The sequence below is a fragment of the Hyperolius riggenbachi genome, chromosome 9 (genome assembly GCF_040937935.1).
Source record: "Hyperolius riggenbachi isolate aHypRig1 chromosome 9, aHypRig1.pri, whole genome shotgun sequence".
Taxonomy (NCBI): Eukaryota; Metazoa; Chordata; class Amphibia; order Anura; family Hyperoliidae; genus Hyperolius; species Hyperolius riggenbachi.
In genome coordinates, this window is record NC_090654.1 from 62,564,133 (window position 1) to 62,582,799 (window position 18,667).

The 18,667-nt window shown below is 45.5% G+C and overlaps 1 protein-coding gene across 3 annotated transcripts in view; it reads left to right on the top strand.

Moving 5' to 3' along the window:
• The window catches only part of RNF123 (ring finger protein 123), a 119,116-nt gene that overhangs the window by 44,289 nt on the left and 56,160 nt on the right, over positions 1–18,667 (top strand). For all 3 annotated transcript variants that reach the window (XM_068252920.1, XM_068252921.1, XM_068252922.1), the window contains exons 20-27: positions 1,712–1,832; positions 1,919–2,020; positions 2,095–2,201; positions 2,291–2,483; positions 4,663–4,808; positions 6,175–6,258; positions 6,919–7,026; positions 13,588–13,765. In XM_068252920.1, the coding sequence (XP_068109021.1) occupies positions 1,712–1,832; positions 1,919–2,020; positions 2,095–2,201; positions 2,291–2,483; positions 4,663–4,808; positions 6,175–6,258; positions 6,919–7,026; positions 13,588–13,765 (1,039 nt within the window). The remainder of the gene's footprint in view (positions 1–1,711; positions 1,833–1,918; positions 2,021–2,094; positions 2,202–2,290; positions 2,484–4,662; positions 4,809–6,174; positions 6,259–6,918; positions 7,027–13,587; positions 13,766–18,667) is intronic.

Below are 18,667 nucleotides of genomic sequence, written 5' to 3' on the forward strand. Positions count from 1 at the left end.
AGAAGAAGAAAATCTGAGTTAAGGAAGACTTATACAAATTTTTAATGGACCTATCAATTTCCACCTTGGCTTCATTTGTTTGATCCATTTTCAAGCTACATAAATTTGCATAATCCTGATTCATCTCTGAGTTATTTGCATTTTATTGATTATCCCTAATGGAGTGCAATTAACTATAACTATGGAATATCCTGAAAGAGCGGGGAAAAAGTCTTCTTCTCCAAAACCAATTTACCATTATATTCTGAGAAGTTTCCTCCCTTTCCTGTACATTTCCTTTGGGCAGCAGATCCTGTCTTCCATGTAATGCTTGTGTTTGCAGCCTCCTCTTCATGTCCACCCTCCCACTTTTACTCAGAGAATGCTATGTTTTTTGTATAAATTACTGAGTGGTATTTTGGGCATTACCCGTTAAGTTTTGGTGAATTGGCATTTGCATGTGACATATAGTGTCCTATGGATGACACATGCTTATTGCTCCTAGCAGGTTACTCTTCTTTGGAGGAGGAGGTCTTCATGAATGATAGCATCCTGAAGATTTGCTTATATCAAGCACCTTCTCTCCTACTTTTTCATTCACATAGAGGGATGACTGAGGTTTTGAAATATATCTTGATTGTAATTTATTTTTCTTGCTTAAAGGGAACCTAAACTGAGAGCGATATGGCTTTTTCCTTTTAAAATAATACCGGTTGCCTGGCAGTCTTGCTGATCCTCTGCCTCTAATACTTTTAGCCACAGCCAATGAACAAGCATGCATAGCAGGTGCTCTGACTGAAGTCAGACTGGATTAGCTGCATGCATGTTTAAGGTGTGTGATTCAGCCACTACTACAGCTAAAGACATCAGCAGGAGAGTCAGGCAGCTGGTATTGTTTAAAAGGAAAAAAACATATTCCTCTCAGTTTAGGTCCCCTTTAACTGGAACCTTAACCGAGCCATTTAAAAGAAAATAAGTTTCGCTTACATGGGCTTCCCCCAGCAGACGTCCTGTGCCCGTGCCGTCGCTCACCGATCATCCAGGCCCCCGCTGTGGCTCAGTTTCGTTTTCAGCAAGTCTGCCTGCGCAGTATGCATATGTACGTAGGACGCGAACTGCGCATGCACAGAGTGGCCAGAGGGGCGGGAGTGCAATCGAGGGCCGAAAACGAAACTGAGCTACGGTGAGGGACCTGATGATGATCTGTGAGTGATGGCTCAGGCACAGGATGTCTGCAGGCGGCTGCTGGAAGCACCAGGTAAGTTACATAGTTACATAGTTATTTGGGTTAAAAAAAGACATCCGTCCATCGAGTTCAACCACAACTGAAACTGAAGAAGGACTTTTTTTTTTTTTTTAATGGCTCTGTTAAGGTTCCCTTTAAGGCTTGAGATTGCTCGACTGCCATGTTCCTTGACAAAGGAGTCCTTTGAGACCCCAAATTGTTGGCATTTCATAATAAAGTTTTGATTGGAAGGAGTGCTTGCTCGATTCCTACATTTCCCTTTCCAGCAATCTGTCTCTGGTCTTCATACATGGTCATCTTTGCCATGCCCAAAGGCCACAACATTTGCCAGCTGTGTGTGAACAGAGGGTTGATTTCTGGTGTGCATGCAGTGTAAGGTCCAGAAAATAACATAAAACAGCCATTGTAAGAAGAATGGATGGAGTTAGGATCTCTTGTATCTATTCACAAGGCTGGATATATAATAAAATTTGTCTCTTCCGACAGAACCCCACAGTTCTCTGTCCCCCAGAGTACATGGTGTGCTTTCTGCATCGTTTGATCACTGCATTGCGGGCCTGCTGGGATGAGTATCAGGTCCGGAACCCCTCAGCACATTGTAGTGAGGGTAAGCTGGAACACTTTCCTATGCTTTGGAGTATATTATAGTTTGCGTTGGAAGGATTTATGTTGTTGTTCTGTTCTGTCCCACAGATGCCTATGTGCCCCCACAGCTGTTCTACAATGGCAAAGTTGATTATTTTGACTTACAGAGGCTCGGGGGTCTCCTGTCTCACTTGAGAAAGACTCTAAAAGGTGAGGACATTACATGATATTGTGATTGATAACGTTCTGTGCTGACTGCTGACACAGCTGCGTTCTTTTCTCAGATGACTTGTCTTCCAAAGCCAATATAGTGATTGACCCAGCAGAGCTGCAGGCGGTGACCATGGATGACCTGGAGGAGGAGGATGAGTCAGCGGGTCTGACGGGACAGGTACAAGATGGAGTTTGGGACTCAGAGGGTGGACAGTGGTCACCAGGCACATTTATATTTGTGTTCTTCTTTCTTTCTCGTCTCTTTAGAGGTCCTCTGCAGCCCAGGCAATTGGGGGTGCTCTGGCCAGGCCCAGCTGGCTCAGCTCTCCGACTCTGGGGAGAGCGAATAGATTCCTTAGCACTGCAGCTGTCAGCCTTATGAACCCACGGCGCCCCCTAGGTGCTCTGGAGAAGGTGAAGGTGCGGAGTTTGAGCGTGGAGCAGCGCACAGAGGATGACAGTGAGTGTGCAGGATCGGGGTGGGAGGACTACATCCCTGAAAGGGCATATTATAAATATGATGATGTATGTTAGTATGAACTGAGCACAGAGTGAAGCACATTTATCAGACAGCTATCATTGTGCAGCTGCTTTGCAGACCTCTCTTGGTGCTGTACCATCTGTAATTAAGTCCTATTTTTTTTCTGCTGTGAGACCTCAGGTACCATGTGTACCAGGTATGTGGGAGTCCTGCCCCAAAATTTTTTTAGATAAAGTAAATAAATGTGGCCATACACTTATGGAGTTTTTTTGCTTCGATATGTGGCTGAATCAATCACTTGACTGAATCTACTAGAAATCAATACCATAAACAATTCCCAATCGCCCGAATTTTGGCTGAAATCGGTTGATTTCACGCAGGACGGAACATTTTGGTCAATCTGCGTCAGATAGGGTGCGTGTCACTAGCTGTATTCTATTTTGCAACGAAGCTGCTCTCACCTGCCTGAGGTGCTGTTCCGGGCTCTTCTCTCCCCGCCGGCTACTCTTTCCTCTCTTCATTTCCAAGTCCTGGGGAGCATGTGTGATGTAACAAATGCTAGAGGCCCCTAGTGGTCGCATAAGGTACATGCAACGGTGCCCCCTTGTTTTTGCATTCTATAACATTTCTTACGTCACACAAGCGCCCTTGGACTCGGGAGGAAAGAGAGACAAGAAGCAGCAGCCAGTGGGGAGAGAAGATATGGAAACCGCACTGCAGACAGGTGAGAGCAAGCTGCTCCTACACTATTAGATAATAATGGCCACATCGACCAGTGTATAGCCTCCTTAAAAGGGTTAGAATCTAGAATCTCTGGTCTTTATGGCTGCTCTTAAGAGTTTCTTTATCACATGCATAAGTGACCTCACAGGAAGAGCAGGAATCTTTCCAACAGGGACACAGGCTCTTACCCACTCTCTTGCCTTCAGTCTCACTCTCTTGAATTCAGTCTCTTGGGTCTCGCTCTCTTGCCTTCAGTCTCTTGGGTCTCTTATTGTCTCTTGGGTCTCTTGCTCTCTCTTGCCTTCGGTCTCTTGCTCTCTCTTGCCTTCAGTCTCTTGGGTCTCTTGCCTTCAGTCTCTTGGGTCTCTCGCTCTCTCTTGCCTTCAGTCTCTTTGGTCTCTCGCTCTCTTTTGCCTTCAGTCTCTTGGATCTCTTGCTCTCTCTTGCCTTCAGTCTCTTGGGTCTCTCGCTCTCTCTTGCCTTCAGTCTCTTGGGTCTCTCGCTCTCTCTTGCCTTCAGTCTCTTGGGTCTCTCGCTCTCTTGCCTTCAGTATCTTGGGGGTCTCGCTCTCTTGCCTTCAGTATCTTGGGTCTCTCGCTCTCTTGCCTTCAGTCTTTTGGGTCTCTCGCTCTCTTGCCTTCAGTCTCTTGGGTCTCTCGCTCTCTTGCCTTCAGTCTCTTGGGTCTCTCGGTGTCTCTTGCCTTCAGTCTCTTGGGTCGCTCTCTCTTGCCTCTAGTCTCTTGTGTCTCTCACTCTCTCTTGCCTTCAGTCTCTTGGGTCTCTCGTTGTCTCTTGGGTCTCTTGCTCTCTCGCCTTCGGTCTCTTGCTCTCTCTTGCCTTCGGTCTCTTGGGGCTCTTGCTCTCTCTTGCCTTCAGTCTCTTGCTCTCTTGCCTTCAGTCTCTTGGGACTCGTGCTCTCCCTTGCCTTTGGTCTGTCACTCTCTCTTGCCTTCAGTTTCTTGGGGCTCTCGCTCTCTCCTCTTGCCTTCAGTCTCTTGGGTCTCTCTCTCTTGCCACCAGTTTCTTGGGTCTCTTGCTCTCTCTTGCCTCCAGTCTCTTGGATCTCTCACTCGCTCTTGCCTTCAGTCTCTTGGGTCGCTCTCTCTTGCCTCCAGTTTCTTGGGTCTCTTGCTCTCTCTTGCCTCCAGTCTCTTAGGTCTCTCGCTCTCTCTTGCCTCCAGTTTCTTGGGTCTCTCACTCTCTTGCTTTCTTTCCATCTTTCTTCTCTTGATTCCTTCTCTCTTTGATTTTAGATTGCAGCTTTGAGCCATCAAAAGTCTCTGTCAAACTGACAGAATGGTATTACTTTACCTGCTAGGCACATCCTGCCCTTCATTCTCTACCTGCTATGAAACACATTTTAATGAGATTAGTTTTTGAACAACAGAAACTGCACACTTTTTTGATTAAGAATAGCTGTAATGCTTTGTTGCAGTTGAAGGTCATCATGGGAATGAGGGGCTGCTACTAGGAAGACCTCCTGAGGAGCCTGATATTCCAATCACAGAAAACTCTCTGCTGGAGATTCTGGATGGGGCAGTAATGATGTATAACCTCAGTGTGCACCAACAGCTGGGCAAGGTGAGCTCCTGTCAGCCTTGTGTAATTGGCAATGGCTTTATAATCACATATCCACCATGAGTGTGTGCGCTCAGTGATTGCACTGATAGAACTAAAGAATCTGCCAGTTCAGTGCATGGTCTCACTTGATGCAAATGTCACATTTTATTGGTTCAGTCTACTCATCATGTACTATGAGTGATCAGCTTAAAGGGAACCCTAGGTAAGAGTGTTATGGAGGTTGCCATATTTATTTCCTTTTAAACAATGTAAATTGCCTGGCTGTCCCCCTAAACCTGTGTCTCTAATACGTTTAGCCATAGACCTTGAACAAGCATGCAGATCAGGTGCTCTGCCTGAGGTCTGACTGGATTTACTGCATGCTTGCTTCAAGGTTGTGACTCTTGTGATGCAAGAAGATCAACAGGACTGCCAGGCATATAGTGTTGTTTAAAGGACAACTGAAGTAAGAGAGATATGGAAGCTGCCATATTTATTTCCTTTGAAGAAATGCCAGTTGCCTGGCAGTCCTGCTCTAATACTTTCAGCAATACATCCTGAACAAGCATGCAGCAAATCAGGTGTTTCTAACATTTTTTTGTCAGATCTGACAAGATTAGCTGCATGCTTGTTTCTGGTGTTATCCAGACATTACTGCAGCCAAACAGACCAGTAGGGCTGCCAGGCAACTAGTGTTGTATGTCAAGCCACTAGATCCCCAATTGAAATTCAATCTGATGGTTGCTGATTCCTACCCTACACGGCAAACCCTGTTTCAATAAATTTCATCAGAAATGTAATGAGCATCAGTCAATCTGTGAGGAGGGTATTGCTTGATGCAGTGCACGCTGCAGGCAATCGATCCCAAGCTCCCCTCCCCATGGAGACTTTTCAGCATGTACAGTTGGTTTCGGTCCACAAACTGCAAAAAGTCTATAGTGAATCAATAAGCTATGTTTAAGCAATAGATTACTCTCAGGTTTGATCAAAACAATTGAATCGGCTGGGAAAAATCTAAAGAATGCAATGAGCTTCACAGACCGGAAACTGTCAGGACCATGATCCTGACATCCCACTGTGGGAGGGGTTTCACCACAATATCAGCCATATAGAGCCCCCTGATCAGTTTGTGAAAAGGAAAAAAAAAAGGGGGGGGGGGGGGCTGGTGTATCAGCTACTGATTGGGGGGAAGTTCAATTCTTGGTCATGGTTTCTCTTTAAATACTATAATGGGGGCTCCTGTATTCTCTGTTTCTTTTTTTTTTTCTCCTGGAGGGACCTTACCTTTGGACTACTCCAGACACCATCCTTAGTATCTGGTCTTTCTGGCCAAGTACTCAGAGATGAGGATGGCTGATGCAGTGTTGTGCCTATTCTGTCTCTGCAGATGGTTGGAGTCTCAGATGATGTTAATGAATATGCGCTGGCACTGAAGGACACAGAGGAAAAAATAAAGCGCTGCCCAAAGAGAGTAAGTGGAATTTTCAATTGTGCATGAAGGCTACAGTGTGGGCTATGGGATAGAAGATAGGGGAGTGTAATCGTTGCTACAATTTGTACATGCCATTGATGGATGTTGCGGATTGAGACCCTATCCCCTTGGGCGACATCGCTGGGATGAGCTGCACAGACACGAGTCAACTGTGTAGTTGACAACGCATTCTGTTGCTATGCAGCGGGACAACATCACGCGGCGTGCACAAAAGTATTTGCTGTCGCTGGGGGGTGAGTTGATCCGCTGGGTGGAGCGCTTGCAGGTTGGGGCCTCTGTACACAAACCTAATTATCGGCTGAGATGGTTATCGCCCACTTCAGCCAACTTTTTGAATCAAGCATGTGTACGGAGCTTTATGCTGAATACACACAATGCAATTTCCCGTCCGATCGACAGGAATTGGATGATTATTTTCATCATGTTCGATCTGCTCCCTTTCGATAACTGGATCAATTTTCCAAAGTTATCAAGGGAAAATGGATCCTGTTATTGATCGTGAGCAGTTTATACATGTAGACGATGCCACTTCCTGTCAGATTACCTGTCTGGACAGGAAATTGCATCGTGTGTACCCAGCAGTAGGCCTATTACCGCTGATAGATTGCACCATAGTAATCAGTCTCATTTCTCTACCAGAGGCCGGATATCTTGGAGGAGCTGCAGAAGAGCCAACAAGTGTTCTCTGAGAAACTGAATCATCTGAGCCGCCGCCTTGCCTGGATAAACGTCACCATATATTCAAAGGTAACTATGAGGGTTGATTTCAGGCAACATTATGATTGGATTGTCTGAGACCAGATCTAAGGGTGGCACACATGATGCAAATAATTTTTTTTTATAATTTTCTTTCTATTTGAGAAGTGCAATTAATCTGCACAGCAGAGCATCAGAATTCGCACATCGCAAGCATAGTGTGCAATTCGCATATAATGTAATTAATAGGAAAATCCCATGTGTATTTCCCATGCGAATTCGCATACATTTTCGCGTAAAATTAATGTAAAAGCACACAGGCACTGACATGGTTAACCTTTTTATCCACCACTACAGTATATCTACGTCCTCTGTGACTTCATCTAAGCCACAAATCGGTAGATATACGTCTTGTAGCTGAAGCAGTGCTGTGCAGGATTGGGCTTGCTCCTATGCGCGTTTCTGGCACTATCTGTTGCAGCACTAATTGGTGAACGGGAATATATGTTTTTTGAGCTAATGAGATTGATTTTTACCATTAAAAATACTTTTATTTTCTCAGTTCATAGTGAAAAATACACTCTGTAGCATCATTTCAGAATCAAATATCTTCACCATAAATTGTGACAGGAACATAATCTAAGCTTTGTGATAAGCAGTAAGAATAGCCAAACAAAATTTGTGTTTTTTTTATCTACATTAGCTCTTTTTATTTTTTATCCTTTTTTTTTTTTTTTTTATTAACCAATTAATGGCAAACTGACTTATTAAAATGTCCTGTTTGAGCCTGTTAACGGCAACAGGACGTTTTAATAAGTCGCTCGCTCCCACCACCTCTCCGCACGTGTGCCCGCCGCTCCTGCCGCCGTTACCTGTCTGGTCTCTGTGTTCTGTGATTTGGGAAGAGGACTGAGCGGTCCTCTACCCAATCGCAATGCCTGGAATAAATGGACGTGACTGCAATCAGCGGCCACATCCATTCATAAATCAGGAAGCCGTCACTGTTCAGTAAAATGTAAAAAAAAAAAAATTAACACTTCCTAAACAGGAGAGTGTTCGCTAGCGCCATCTTGTAGCCAAAAAGTAAAATTATTCATACAGGCACATACATGCACATACACTTATACACCATATTAATAAAATTAATAACTTAAACTTCCAACCCCCCCCCCCCCCAAAAAAAAACTTGTACAAAAATCAGTTTAAAAAAAAATACTTAAATATTTGCTTTAGGGACTCAGCTTTTACATATTGTGAGGGAATATTACTATAACTTTACTATATAGGGGCTTGTAATTATGGACCAGACAAAAAAAAAAAAAAAAAAAACACAGAAAAATAACACCTATATTTCCACATAATATATTGTCGCCATACATTGTGATAGGGACATCATTTATATGGTTTAATAATCGGGGCAACTGGGCAAACAAAATGTGTCGGTTTTAACCACAGGAGAACGTTTAATTTTAAAACAATGATGGCCAAAAACTGAGAAATAATGATTTTTTTTCCATTATTTTCTTATTTTTCCTGTTAAAACTCATATAGAATAAAAAAAATTCTTAGCAAAGTGTACTACCCACAGAAAGCCTAATTGGTGGCGAAAAAAACGAGGTATAGATCATTTTATTGTGATAAGTAGAAATTAAAGGGAGGAGCACTGACAGATGAAAATTGCTCTGGTCCATTAGGGTAAAAACCACTTCTGGGTGAACTGGTTACACTGGAATTGGTAAAACTGAGAAATTTTTTTTTTTTCCTATTTTTTTTTTTTTCCTTGTTTTCCCATTAAAATTCATAGAAAACAAAATAGTTCGAGGGAAAAAATGGCATACAATGAAAGCCTAGTTTGTCTTGAAAAAAACAACCAGGAACTACCTGTATATATTTCATTTCTGTGTCATAAGTAGGGATAAAGTTATTTATGATTAAATAAGGACATAGTTAAACTGTCAAAACTGCTCTGGTCCAGAAGTGGGAAACTAGGTCTGGATGTGAAGCGGTTACAAAAATACCTGAAACCGCTTGCATTTTCGTGTTATAATTTGCATACAGACGTGTATGAATTTGCATTCGCATGTGGAGAATTTGTTTACGCGTTTTCTGCAACGGAATCGCACCGAACTAGCGGAAATGTAGCCTAAGGGCTATTTCACACTGTGGCGCTTCTGGGGAGCTGGCTGGCGATCAGCAAAGCGCTGTGACAAATGTATCTGTGTGGGATCATTCTCACTGCAGCATTTGTGATTTGTATAAATCGCACACATGCTGTATGCAGCATTTTGGGGGCGATTGTGATCTGATGCTCCTTCTCTTAACCTCCTTAGCGGTATGCCCCCACCCCCCCGATTACTGATGATACCCCCGATCGCCCGCTAATACATTACCCAGCCTGGATCCAGCAATCGCGCAGCCTCCCTGGACAGCTCCGCTCTTTTCTATGGTGAAGATCGCACATGACGTCATGAGCAGACCCGATCCTCACCATAGAGAGGACCGGAGCTGTGTGGGGAGGCTGCGAGATCGCTGGATCCAGGCTGAGTAATGTATTAGCGGGCGATCGGGGGGATCATCAGTAATGGGGGGGGGGGGGGGATGCCAGCCACCTGTACTAGCTAGCCTAGTGCTCGCTGAAGCTGTTACAGCCATGGGATCAATTAAAATTATACTGGGGGACTCTAGGCTGCAAAACCTCCTGAGCAGCGTACCGCTCAGGAGGTTAAACCAGAGTCGCAATTCACCAAAAATCACAGGAACTTCTTGCTGCATAATCCTAATCACTGGATGATTCCAATTTGATTTTAGTTATTCGAGTCTGAAACAGCCATGATGCAGCTGTGAATGGCTTCCTCTATCCATCAATTGTCTACAGTACTTTGATTTAGGCCCCATTCACACACGCAATTGGAAAAAGTCTAGTGATTGTAATTTTTGCGTTGCAATTTTGTAGCGGTTGTATGCCGATTGTGCCATTCCTGTTCGCAGAATGAGAATCGCATCACAATTGCTCCTAAAATGCCACATGCAGTGCATTTGCAATTTACGTAAATTGTAAGCACTGCAGTAACAATGGTCCCATAAGGATGCATCTTACATAGTGATTAGCAAAAGCACCCCAGTGTGAATGGGCCCTTATCATGGTTAGAGATGATCGGTGCACATCTATGCAGCTTGGAATCAGAATCCTCAATAACTGCATTGGATTGGAGCATTTGCAAGCTGCCTAAATCTGCGTAACCGTAACATAAAATTTGCACCAACTCGACTTTATCAGCATCTCTAATAGTGTAAAGGTGGTCATACATCTGATGACTTGGTGGCAGCTCGACCATCTGATTTGATTATTATAATTGGATCAAAGGAAAATCGGTGCTGCCAAGAGCTTGTCTGATCGCCGATGCAACAAATTTCAAGCCGAAATTGGTCGCATGTATCTATTGGGCATGCTGCAAGATGTAGTGCCAACATGCTTGATGTACGTGATGTCACACACGCACATGTTACGCTGGCAATCACGTGGGGCGTGTGTATGTGGACGGAGCGCAGAGCCCTCGGCGGACAGTATGCTGCATGCAGCACCGGGGAGGAGGCATAGATTACATGCCCCCTCCCCAGAGCCCCTGATGAGTCATAACCCGCGTGACGAAACGCGTAGGGCGGAGCTTGGAGGACGCACGCTGTACTACCACTGATCGGGAGGAACGCGGCCTGGGCATGTGAGAGGTGACCGGAGCCGGCGGCGATGTGTTATTGTGCTATGCTATGATGCAAGAAACTTTTATGTACGCAGTTTTAAAGTGAACCTAAAGCCTGGAAAAAAAGGAGGCCGCAGTAGCAGCATAGGGGGCGATATATACAGGCTGGGAACGCGAACAATCACTCGCGTTCCCATGCCTGTCGGCCGGTGACGGCGAAACCGGAAGTCGTCCCCGGCGGGTTCTGGAGCATCAGAGCGGGGCTGCGAGGGCACCGATCGGCTGCAGGGGGCTGAGTGAAGCCCCAGGTGAGTTAATCTCATTTTTTTTAACCGGCTTTAGGTTCACTTTAACTTGGAGGCAATTGGGAGCCTATTAAAGCGGTTTTATGCTATGAAAGATGTCTTGGTGTTTTTAGGTTTTAGCAGCACGGATATATGTGATACGCAGAACTGTAAAGAATCTTTCTGGTGAGCAGGTAAAGGAAGGGGGGCGTGTGATCCCCATTATACCCTGGTGACAGCTTATATTCCCTCACGCAGTGTGTGTTTATGCACAAGGGTGTACTGATGAGGCAATACTCACTATGAGAAGGATCGTTCTGCTGTGCTTTTATTTTTAAGGGTCCACGGATTGCAAGTGTTGCTGTGGATAATTGGCGCGACTATTGTACATATATTTTATCGTGACTGGGACTTGTCTCTGTGTATAGTCAGCGGCCTGACAAGGGAGTGAGGACTGAGCGCAACTTCACGGTGAAATAGTTTACAATGGGGTACAGTACCGGGCCAGGGAGGCGGCTGATGCGCTGTCACAAGGCTGATTACTGAGAGATGTCATGCTGAAATCAGCCTGCGGTATATGGGCAAGCTACAGACCTCTCTCCAATCAGATTCAATCAGAGAGAGATCTGTCTCTTGATCGATCTGCCCATACATTATCTAATGTATGGGCAGCTTAATTGTAATTCTCTTTACCTTTATTGTGGAACAATGCCTGACATCGCTGGGGTCCAGGGTTCATATCTGGCGCAGGACACTATTGCATAGTTTCTGCTTGTGTTTGCGGGTTTTTTTCCCACAATCCAAAAACAAACACATCAATAAATTCCAGTTCCACTGCGCTCTCACATACAGCCAATAGAATTCCTAAAAAAAAAAAAAAACCTCCACATCGTGTAATCCAGTTACAGTATCATCATAGATTTTAATTCCACAGTGTGAACCAGGTGATATCACTCGTGCTCCCACCACCCAATACTTGGGAAGTCTCACCCAATTGTGGCCACCTCGTCTTGGGAGAGCGCGGGGTATTCGGAGTGTGGGACGCCGCCCGGTACACAGTGCAGACCAAACCAGGGCCCTAGGAACGCCGCTATGATATTCCTCAACCCTTTTGGGCAGCTTGAATAAATACAAAGTTAATCTGAAAACCTCGATGTCACTGATGTCTTGCTGAAGCATATAGTTTGAGCGTGTGATCCACCTGGAGACGAGGTGGCTACAATTGGGTGAGCCTTCCCAAGTATTGGGTGGTGGGAGCACGAGTGATATCACCTGGTTCACACTGTGGAATTGAAATATATGACAATACTGTAACTGGATAACGCAATGTGGAGTTTTTTGTTTTTTTAGGAATTCTATTGGCTGTATGTGAGAGCACAATGAAACTGGAATTTCTTGATCTTTTTATATTGGACTACCACAGCGAACCCACAGATCTACCTGTTTTGAAAGGAATACTTGTGTAGTGGACTGTTTATTGGTATTGAGGTGGCGCAACCTGTTTGTATTGACAAAAACAAACATAACTTAAAGAGAACCCGAGATGGATCTCCGAGGGGCAGATGGGATACAGAGCCATGCTCTCTGCCTACTGACAGGGCTCTTTGTCCCCCAACCGCCTTTCTCTGCCCCCCCCCCCCCCCACTGCCGCGCTGTAGCCCCCCAAGTTTAGCAACAAGATTTGTCTTGTGGCTGGGGGGCGGCTACAGGTTCTCTGAGCAGTGAGGGTGCTTGGGAGTGCTCTGTTGGCCCCCCTTTTCCTGGGATCCTGGGGGGCCTCCACGTGGCGATCCTGAGTAAGTGCTGAATGCTGCGCAAACTAATCCCCCGCAGGGCAAACATTTTGCGGTGAGTTAGTTGGCAAAACCCTGCATATCCTAGCATGCGAAAGCGAATGCAAATTTGCTTCAGCTATGCCTCATGAATAAGCTAATTAGGCCTCATCTGCTAAGCCTGGTATATAAGGGTTCACTTGGTGATTGACGCACACACCCTTTTTGCAAAATGCTATGAGAGACGCACTGTTTCTCATTGCAGCGTCGTGATCCTGCGGTCACAAATGCGAAAGTGGGCCATTGCGGCCCACGGGAGCAGCGCTTTTTGCAGCTACCTGATCTGCTCAGACCCGCAGATCAGGTAGCCTCTTTTTTTTTTTTTTTTTTTTTTTTTTTTTTTTTTTTTTTTTAAACCCACCTCGGGCTCTCTTTAATTGTTTACTTTCAATATTAGCCTTTTAGTAAGGACCATAATAAGACTTTGATTATGGCTGAGATTATATTGTAAGTTAGTGACGTGACTGCTCTGTACACTACACCTTTTCAGACAAGCTTATATTTTTCTATAGCTAGAATTTTTAAAGCTCACAACCTCATCTGTTAACCCCTTTGTCTACTCCTCCAGTGTCTCCACCCCACTACTCTCTCTCTAGATTGTAAGCTCGCAAGGGCAGGGACATCTACCTTTTGTTTCCTTTTTCTGCACAAATTTATCAAATGAACATCTATCAGTATTGGTGATGTTTTTCAAGCTACATATCAACTGTATGTATTAGTACTTGTATAATAAAAAGATCAAGACATTTCTGGCGCTGATCCTTCCAATGATTTTGTTCTGTTTGTGTCCACCCATAGGAGAAGATGCAGGACATATACTGGATGCTACAAGTCTGCCTGCGTAGTGTAGAGCATGCCGATCGCACTGGATCACTCTTTGCCTTTATGCCGGAGTACTACCTTAATGTGGCAATGAATAGCTACAACGCCCTTAAAAACTACTTCAGTCCTGTGAGCAGCATGGAGGACCTTCCAGGTATGGCAGTGTCAACAACACCTGATACTCTAGAATAATCCAGCTATACTGTACAAGTGTACTGTACAGAGATTGTAGTGCTTCTGATGGGGTGGACTAGTCCTGTTTATCCAGTCCACAGCCGGCAGAGAAGCTATGCAAAATATCATCTGATTCTGACCAGGACTGTGGAGTCGGATACATTTTGGGTTGCTGTAGTTGGAGTCATGACTCACTACTGCGCTTCCGGCCAGAAGGAGGACGCGCGGTAATGACGTTACATGCAGTCAGCACTTTACGTGTGACGTGAATGGACCGCATAGGATACTGCGGTTTTCTGGGTGAGTAAACCCCCCCCCCCCCCATCTCCCGTGGTCACAGCTGGATCATTTGCATTTTAAATCCGAGTAGTTACAAATATGTAACTAGTCGGAAGCCCATCACTGGTTTCATATACTGAGGAGTCCACGGCCCTGGTAAGTATTAGACTAAGGAGTCGGAGTCTGAGCCACTTTAGGTACCTGGAGTCGGAACTGGAGTCGGTGGTTTCATAAACTGAGGAGTCGGAGCTGGAGTCGGTGGTTTCATAAGCTGAAGAGTTGGAGTCGGATAATTTTTGTACCGACTCCACAGCCCTGATTCTGACCTCCAATGAATAAGTATTTTGGTGTGTTGTGAGATTGTAGGTCCTCTGCATAACTGAGTGTAAACGTTATAGAACACCTTGGGCATGTGGAGGCGGCCAAATGTATTTCCTTTTAAACAATACCAGTTGCCTGGCAGACCTGCTGATCTTTTTGGCTACAGTAGTGTCTAAATCACACAACTGAAACAAGCATGCAGCTAATCAAAGTCTGACTTCAAGTGAACGCAAGATGACCATGATATGGAGGCTGCCATATTTATTTCCTTTTAAACAGTACCAATTGCCTGTCATGTTGATCTTTTGGCAGCAGTAGTGACTGAGTTACAACCCTGAAACAAGCTAATCCAGTCAGACTTGAGTTGGAGCACCTAATCTGCATGCTTGTTTGTGGATTATGGCTAAAAGTATAAGAGACACAGGATTAGGGGAACATCCAGGCAACTGGTATTGTTTAAAAGCGATACAATTTGGCAGCCCCCATATCCCTCTCAATTCAGGTGTCCTTTAAAGTGGATCCGAAATAAAAAACTAACTAACAAGTAACTTGTCTATATATCTTAACTAAAGTTTAGATGGTTTGCCCACCAAATCTAGCTGCAAACAGCTTCAACGGTATATGATCATTTATTCCTGTGATACAATGAGAGCAACTATGTTCTGCTTGTGGTCATTACACACAGGCAAGCTGCTCTGCATCTCCACCCCTCAGCCTGTGAAATCTTCACTCCCCTTTGCCTCTGAAATCTCTGGCCAGTAACACCACCTCCTCCTCCTGTCCAGACTGAGCTCCCATAAGCCCTTGCTACATGAGTCTGAGTGCCTAGGCTCTGGAGGAGCTGTGAGCAAGGCTTATTTAGTTTATTGGGAATTAGGGTATTACAACAAAAATAAAAAAAGTATTTGGCTTGAGGAATGCTCTATAAACTATATGAAAGGAACACAATTATGCAATGACTAAAAGTTTTATCTCTGAATGACTTTTTATGGTTGCTTTTGTTAGGAGACGGAATTTTAGGGTTGAAGTGTTGGATTGCGAGTGATAAATGAGACGCACTGAAATATTTAGAACTTGTTAAACTCGCTATGGACAAAATAGAAAGATGGACAATTTAGGGCATTGGCTGGTATATATTCAAGGGGATACGATACAATGACATGTCAGTGGATTTTGAATATTGATGGAAGGCGAGAACAAAGGATGCACGGTCATACTACGCTGCTTACTGGTAGAAGAACCAGCAGATTGATAGATTAAAATTTAATACATTTTGTTTCCCGATTGAAGATTGCATTCTAACATTCATCCGCAAACTAGAGGGATGATGAGACAAAACAGTGAGTGATCTGCTGCTGTAGAGATTTGGTTGTAGGGTCTTTCTGTATTCTGCTATAAACCTTCTTTCCCACCTTTCCATACCTATCTGTGCCTGTCGGTCAGATGTCCTATGGCTGGAGCTGCCAGATTTGTTCAATGACCTCTCCACTGTGACTGCAATGGAAAATTGCTACATGTGATTGTTTGTTTAACCTTTTAGCAGCCAATTTATTTAGAGGTTTGTAAGTCCCCCAGGCCAATTTATTTTAGCACATTATTTCTTTCTTATTTGTCACATTTGTTTGCTTCTAAATACCGGTAGTACAGCTGTATTGTATATTTATGGCTACTTGTCACTAGGGGGCAGTGTGAGACAATAATAGATAACTTCTGCTTTCAAGAGAACCCGAGCTGGATCTTCGGAGGGCAGATGGGACACAGAGCCTCATGACGTGCCTCTGTGTCCCCCAACCACCGCTCTCTGCCCACCCCCCACCGCCACGCTATAGCCCCCGAGATTAGCAACTATATTTGTCGCTAACTCAAAGGTAAACACAGGGGAGAGGAATTCCCTGTACAAAACGCCCGCCAGGGGCATTCCTACAGGGTTTTCTGAGCTGCCATTGGGCACCTCTCTCTCTCTCTCTCTCTCTCTCTCTCTCTCTCTCTCTTTGGCCATGCCTCCGGCCAGGGGAGCCTCTAGGCATAGGCAGTACAGGCCATTGCCTAGAGTGCCATTGGTCCTGGCGGTGCCATGCTGCTGGATTAGGCCACGCCCCCTGACTGAAGCCATGCCCCCTGTCTAAGCCCCACCCCCACGGGTGTTCTATTACTTGCTTATGCTGCATCTGCTTAGCGTAAGTTGCAGGGAGCTGCCATTGTGTCCTTATGTGCCTTGTACATCCTTTTTCACCCCTTTGTGCCTCCTTCTGTCCCTTTTGTGTCTCCTTCTGTCTCCTTGTGCCTCTTTCAGTCCCTTGTGCCATGTCTGATCCCCTGTTTGTCCTTTTGTCTCCCTTTATGCCTCCTGTCTCCCTTTGTGCCTCCTTCTGTCTTCATGTGCCTCCTTCAGTCCCCCTGTGCCACATCTGCCTCCTTCTGCCCCCTCCCGTCCCTCCTTATGTCTCCTTGTACCTTTCTTTTTCCCCCGGTGCTACCTCTGCCCCCCTGTTCCTCCTTCGGTCCCACTCTGCCTCCTTCAGTCCCACAGTGCCTCCTTCTGTCTCCCTTTGTGCCTCATTCTGTCTCCATGTGCCTCTTCAGTCCCCATGTGCTACCTCTGCCCCCTGCGCCTTCCTCTGTCCCCCTGTGCCTCCTTCTGTGCCCCTTTGTGCCTTCTTCTGTCCCCCTCTGCCTCCTTCTGTCTCCCTGTGTCTCCTTACATCCCCCTCTGCCTTTTTCTGTCACCCTTTTGTGCCTCATTCTGTCCCCCTTTGTGCATCCTTCTGTTCCCCTTTGTGCCTCCTACTGTCTCCCTGTGCCTCCCATTGAGTTTTTTTTCTGTCCCTCATCGTGCCTCCTTCTGCCTCCTTTGTGTCTCCTTCTTTCCTCCTGTGCCTCCTTTTGTCTCCCCTTGTGCCTAAATCTGTCCCCCTTTGTGCCTCCTTCTGTCCCTGTGTCCCTCCTTCAGTCCCCTGTGCCTCCTTCTGTCCTTTTTTGTGCCTCCTTCTGGCCCTCATGCCTTCTTCTTTCCCCCTGAACCACCCGTTGCCCCTCTGTGTACCCCCTTCTGTCCTCCTGTGCCTCCTTCTGTCCTCCTGTGCCTCCTTCTGTCCTCCTTTGTGTCTCATTCTGCCCCCATTGCGGTTCCTTTTGTTGCCAATTTTGCCTCCTTGTGTCCCCGTGTGCCTCCTTCTGTTCTCTTGTGCCTCCTTCTGTCCTCCTTTGTGACTTCTTCTAACCCTTGGGCTTCCTTCTGTCCCCCTGTGCCTCCCTATGTTACCTGTGTGCCTTATTCAGTCCCCCTGAGCCTCCTTCTGTCCCCCTTTGTGCCTCATGAAAGTGGAGCCCTGCCTATGTGTATTTTCTGGTGAAACGCTGCCCGCATTGTGTATTTTCTGGTGAAACGCTGCAGCCTTTGTGTATTTTTCTGGTGAAACACTGCTGCAATAAGTGTAATTGCTGGTGAAACACTGCCGCATTATGATTATTTTTTGGTGAAACATTGCTGCATTAGGATTATTTTTTGGTGAAACGCTGCTGCAATACGAATATTTTCTGGTGAAACGCTTCCACAATACGTGTATATTCTGGTGAAACGCTGCCGTATTACGATTATTTTCAGGGGGGGGAGGGGGGGCGCCACAGGTTTTCTCACCTGGAGTGACAAAATGGCTAGAGGCACCCCTGCCTCCTGCCACTCCCCCGCCTCCCTGCACGCTATGAGAGACACACAGTCTCTCAGTGCAGTGTTGTGACCTATACGTCACAAAAGTGAAAGTGTGCCATTGTGGACCAAGGGAGCGTCGGGGAGCGGCATTTTTGGCGGTTACCTGATTCGCTCAGCCCTGCGGATCAGGTAGCTTACTTTTTTCATTTGTTGAGCCCACCTAGGGCTCTCTCAGTTTCTATATCTTCTGCTGGGCAGAGAAACATCAAAGCATTCTATAGAATTTACAGCATGACGAGTCTTATTTTAAGCAGCTAATTGGTTAAAACATTACCAATACTGGTACATGTTCATTTTGCTGAAGTTAAACAGAAACCGGAAACCCTAGAGAGAGAACCCTGCCCACGTGAGCTTACAATCTAGAGGGGTAGCAGGTTGGAGACAGTAGGGATGAGACGAAAGGGTTAGCGGATGAGACTGTGAGACTCCAATGCTAGCTGTAACAAATTATAAGTTTATCTGAAACGGTGGGTTTTTAAGGGCAAGTTTGAATGTTTCCTGGCTTGGATTGGCTATGGTATAAAATGCCAAAGAAGAGATGACACTAGTGAGAAGCTTTGGATGTGGGAGTGA